Source organism: Garra rufa, chromosome 9 (assembly GCF_049309525.1).
Source record: "Garra rufa chromosome 9, GarRuf1.0, whole genome shotgun sequence".
Lineage (NCBI taxonomy): Eukaryota > Metazoa > Chordata > Actinopteri > Cypriniformes > Cyprinidae > Garra > Garra rufa.
In genome coordinates this window covers 28,069,090-28,073,350 of record NC_133369.1, presented here as the reverse complement: position 1 = coordinate 28,073,350, position 4,261 = coordinate 28,069,090, and the positions used below count along the sequence as shown (strand labels likewise).

General features: G+C 35.3%; 1 protein-coding gene across 1 annotated transcript; it reads right to left on the bottom strand.

The window, feature by feature from the left end:
- Positions 1 to 1,963: 1,963 nt before the first annotated feature.
- LOC141342622 (ictacalcin-like) lies at positions 1,964 to 3,389 on the bottom strand. Its single transcript, XM_073847118.1, has 3 exons — positions 3,231 to 3,389; positions 2,523 to 2,653; positions 1,964 to 2,224 (listed from the first exon to the last, which is right to left on the bottom strand). The coding sequence occupies exons 1-3, from the start codon at positions 3,235 to 3,237 to the stop codon at positions 2,084 to 2,086; spliced, it is 279 nt and encodes a 92-aa protein (XP_073703219.1). The 5' UTR covers positions 3,238 to 3,389; the 3' UTR covers positions 1,964 to 2,083.
- Between the last annotated feature and the right edge of the window lie 872 nt (positions 3,390 to 4,261).

Genomic DNA, 4,261 nt, shown 5'->3' with positions numbered 1-4,261 from the left:
ATTCGCACAATCATAGACGCATATGTAGATCGGGATCGGCGCTTTCCTTTCAAAAACGAATGTAATGTTAATCCTCTGTGTCTACAGCGACTCTGATGCTGGGATGTTGCTATGTTCATTATTACATCCAACAACAGAACAGCGCAATCGCTCAATCGGAGACATTCTTGTCTTCCCCTGCACCTGAGTCGACACAATGGCGATCAGTGTCGGACTGTTTCAGCTCGGTGAGGGCGGGTCTATGGTAAGGTGCTCATGTCACTCAACTATGGTGGGAGCGGCATGAAGCTGAGAATGACCTGATTTTAAAAAGGGGATATTACTTTTAAAGATTCAAAAATATCACTGGGTGGATTTTTATCATTGTAGGGTGGTTGTGTACAAAAACTGCCAACACACATTAACGTTCAAACAACTTGTAAAAGTGAGTTTTGAATCCGACAACCCCTTTAAGAACTGTTAACTGAAAGGTTCTTCTGTGGCATCACTGCAAAAACACCCTTTTGTAACCTATACAGTATATGGGTCAAAGACATTAAGGTGTCCCCGTCAAAAGAAATTTACAATTATTTTTTAAATAATAAAAAAAAAAAAAGTTATTTTATGTCCATAGAAAGCACATTAAATGTAAGTAGTGTCTGCTTTTAAGGTTTTAAATAAGTTTTTGGAGAATAAAATGTCAACATTTGTAATTTTATTAATATTTTTTCCATTTCAAAACTACAGGAAAACTCTGCTTAAATAATTGGTAAAAGTACTGTATGATTACAGCTGAAATGAATATTATAAAAACAAATTCATTCTGTGAGTAATTTTGAATAAAGTTGATTCTTTTTGGCTCTGAGTGCCTAAGTAACAATTATAAGATCCCTTATGAGGGCCACCACAAGATGGAGACATTTACTGTATTAATGTACTGAAGGTATTTTTTAAACACTGATCAAATAGAGAACATGTTTATATAGAGAGATGAGTTTTTAAAACTAATAAACATTGGTGTTAGCTTAATATTAGAATGGAGGGACAATAACAGTTGTTGTGATCTGATGTGACTTCTTATCATAGACTGAGGCAGAAGATTTTTTTTTGTTTTTATTTATAGTATTCTATACTGTTATAAAGGTTGAGTTGTTTAACATTGTATTACATATGAAATACCTGCGATTGCGTAAGCAGATTGCATAAACTGCCAGCAATGACATATATGGACTGTATATAGTGAGTTACTGTAATCTGTGTTGACTGACAATTCATTTTATGTCAGTATTAACCCCTTAACTGTCACTCTCATTTTTGAATGTAGACGTGAAAATGAAGCATTCAAACTTACATTTTTATCATTCATGAACGAAAACATTTTGTAATATGATTTTGATGTCAGTTGTCAATGTGAATGCAATGTCTGATTTTAAAATGGGTTTCAAAGGATGAATTTTATTTTGAGATTTTAAGTTTTCAGCTGAAATATAATTTCTTATGATTTCTAAAGCATGATAGGGAAAAGGGCAACGAGGAAGTCTGTTTGTGACAAAGGTGAGAACACCTGTTATGAAGTAGATTTTTAATAAAATTAAATAATTTAATAAAAAAAAAAAAATCTATTACTTTTCCTGCATCCGGTTTAAAACATGCCAAATCGGCTGTGCTGATCACTCCGCTGTGGCAACCCCTGAAGGGAGTAAGCCGAGAAAGAAAGAAAGAAGAAGAAGAATCTATTACTTTTCCTAAATAATTTGTAACACAAAATAATTGTAAAATATCTATTTAGGAGCCTTAGACCTTTCCAATGATATATAGTTTGTCATGGTTAGATTAGGATTTATTTGTAAAATGGTGAAGTAAACTTAGGCGTCCCACAGGGTGGATGGGTGACAGTTAAGTTAAGTTAGGAGTGTCGGTATTAGGTGAACGTTCAAGGAATAACCATTATGCCACCAACAGTATAAACACACATTTACAAATATGAACACACACCCATTTATTGTAAGAATACAGATTTAATTCAAAACATTAAAAATCTTTATTCTTGGTTTCAGACATCCCATAGCTTTACAGATAAACCCTTTCTGTAAGAACAAGATCACTACTTTTTATTGAAAGTATCATTGCAAAGCATAGTAATGCAGGCGACCAAGGTGATGTACTCCTGAAAGTCCACAGTGCCATCCTTGTTTGCATCCAGATCCTTGAATATCTTGTCCAGAGCTGCCTGGTCAGTGGATTTCTTTAACAAACACAAAAGAGATCAGAGATACTATCAGTACAGCGGTGCAAATTAAACAGCACATATTTGCATCAATATATTTATTATGAGAATTAATACAAAAGAATTAAACTTTTTAATAATAATAATAATAATAATAATAATAATAATAATAATATATATATATATATATATATATATATATATATATATATATATATATATACAGTGTGTATATATACATATAAAATTGTATTAAAATGTCACAATGAAAAGAGAAATTATATTTCAACTTGAAACAGTTTGCAGAGCCTCTCACCGCGAAGATGTTGCCCAGCTCTGAAGTGAGCAGATCCTTGAGCTCGCCTTTGCTCAGGGTGGTTTTATCTCCCTCCTTTTCTGAGTATTTGTGAAAGGCTGCAATCAGCATAGCCATTCCCTGCTGGATTTCTGTGAGTGTTAAATAAAGCAGGTGTATCATAAACAATAATATTAATAATCATGTTCACAACATCCAAAATTATTAGTAGAGAAGATGTCAAAAGTGCACTATAAGAAACGTCATGCCAAGCAACAATATAACACACAGAACTGGTTACAGCCCTCTGGAGGCAAGCAGTAGGAAGAGAAGGGGTGGATCTTAATTGTCTGAAGAGTGAGAGTTTTCAGCATCAGTTTTAGGCACAAGTGGATTATGGCCAACACCCTACATACCCTTTAATTAAGATAGAATAGAGAGACAGAAAGAAAAATTTCTACTTGATTTTGTCACTCGTCATTTGATTTATTATCAACTGCCTCCTTCTCCCGCCTCTGCTTTTTTGTTCTCGAGACACAAACTCATAAACTATTCTACTAATTAATGACTGACAAGCATATAACATATATACACCAAACTACCCTTCAAAGAATGTATAAAGAATCTATAAAGTTTGAACCCATCAAGGTTAATAGTGCAGCACTGAGATACATTAGTTCATTTTAAGCTGTAAAACAATGCAGTAAAAAATTGTAAAAAGTCTCTTACGTGACATGGTGATGCTGGAGTTCACGGCGAGCAAAAGGTGAAAGAAAATAGGACTGAGCAAGTGAGAAGTGAAGGACCAGACTTGGTATTTTATGCAGAGAAATGTCACGCCCCCATTTTCACGCCCTCCCACCGTCTTTACCCTTAACACACAACCGCACCTACATTTATGCCCCTCTCTCTTACTCTTAACTTACTATGCTCCCTCCCTCTTATTGTTCACTCCCTTAAACTGCAAAAAAGTAACAGGTGGAATAGGCATCTGTTGTCCTTGCTGAGTCCTTAACTCCGCTGCCTAAACCAGTTTCTAACCACAAAAGAAATTATTACTGGTTATTTACTCCACTCCTTGTCATGCCTAGCAACGCCCCTGTTCTAAAATCACCGTAGGCCTAAACCACAGCATATTCCAAATAGGTATAACTGCAGACTGAAGATCTCCAAAATGGGAGAGATTGAGGTCTCTGCAGAGCAATTTGTGGGTGTTTTCAAACCACTGGGAATCAAGTAGATCTCTTTCTTTCTTTCTTTCTCTTCTCTATTAAAAGGTATGTTCAGGAAGTGGCCAATAATCAGCTTTTTTTGTGCCTAATTTGTTTAAAAATCCTTCAGAACACTGGATGTTTTGCTGTAGTGTCAGAGTCAATGCACAAGAATTCAGTGCATTAAACCACTTTATGATGATATCATCGTAAAAGAAGAGTGAAAACCACCTGAACAAAAATGAAAATTTGATGTTTATCCCCAGAGCATCCAAGATGTAGGTGATTTTGTTTCTTCAGTAGAACACAAACGAAGATTTTTAACTCAAAACCGTTGCTCCTCTCTGCCTGTTGGATGACTAGCTATCATGTTTACTTTAGCCGCGTTTAGCTGCGAAACTTGCTAACAAGCACATTATTAAGAAAGGCCATTTGCAAAGATGCATAAAAAACCCATATACTCACTTCTGCTGTGGGTGAAGCGGCATCACGCATGATTCGCATGAACATAGACGCATATGTAGATCGGGATCGACGCTTTCCTTTCAA

What these genes read in the sequence shown, in the direction of transcription:
- LOC141342622 (XM_073847118.1), bottom strand. An exon ending in AGCTGGGCAACATCTTCGCG is followed by an intron (nt 2,225 to 2,522) that starts GTGAGAGGCTCT and finishes TGTTTGTTAAAG; the next exon opens with AAATCCACTGACCAGGCAGC.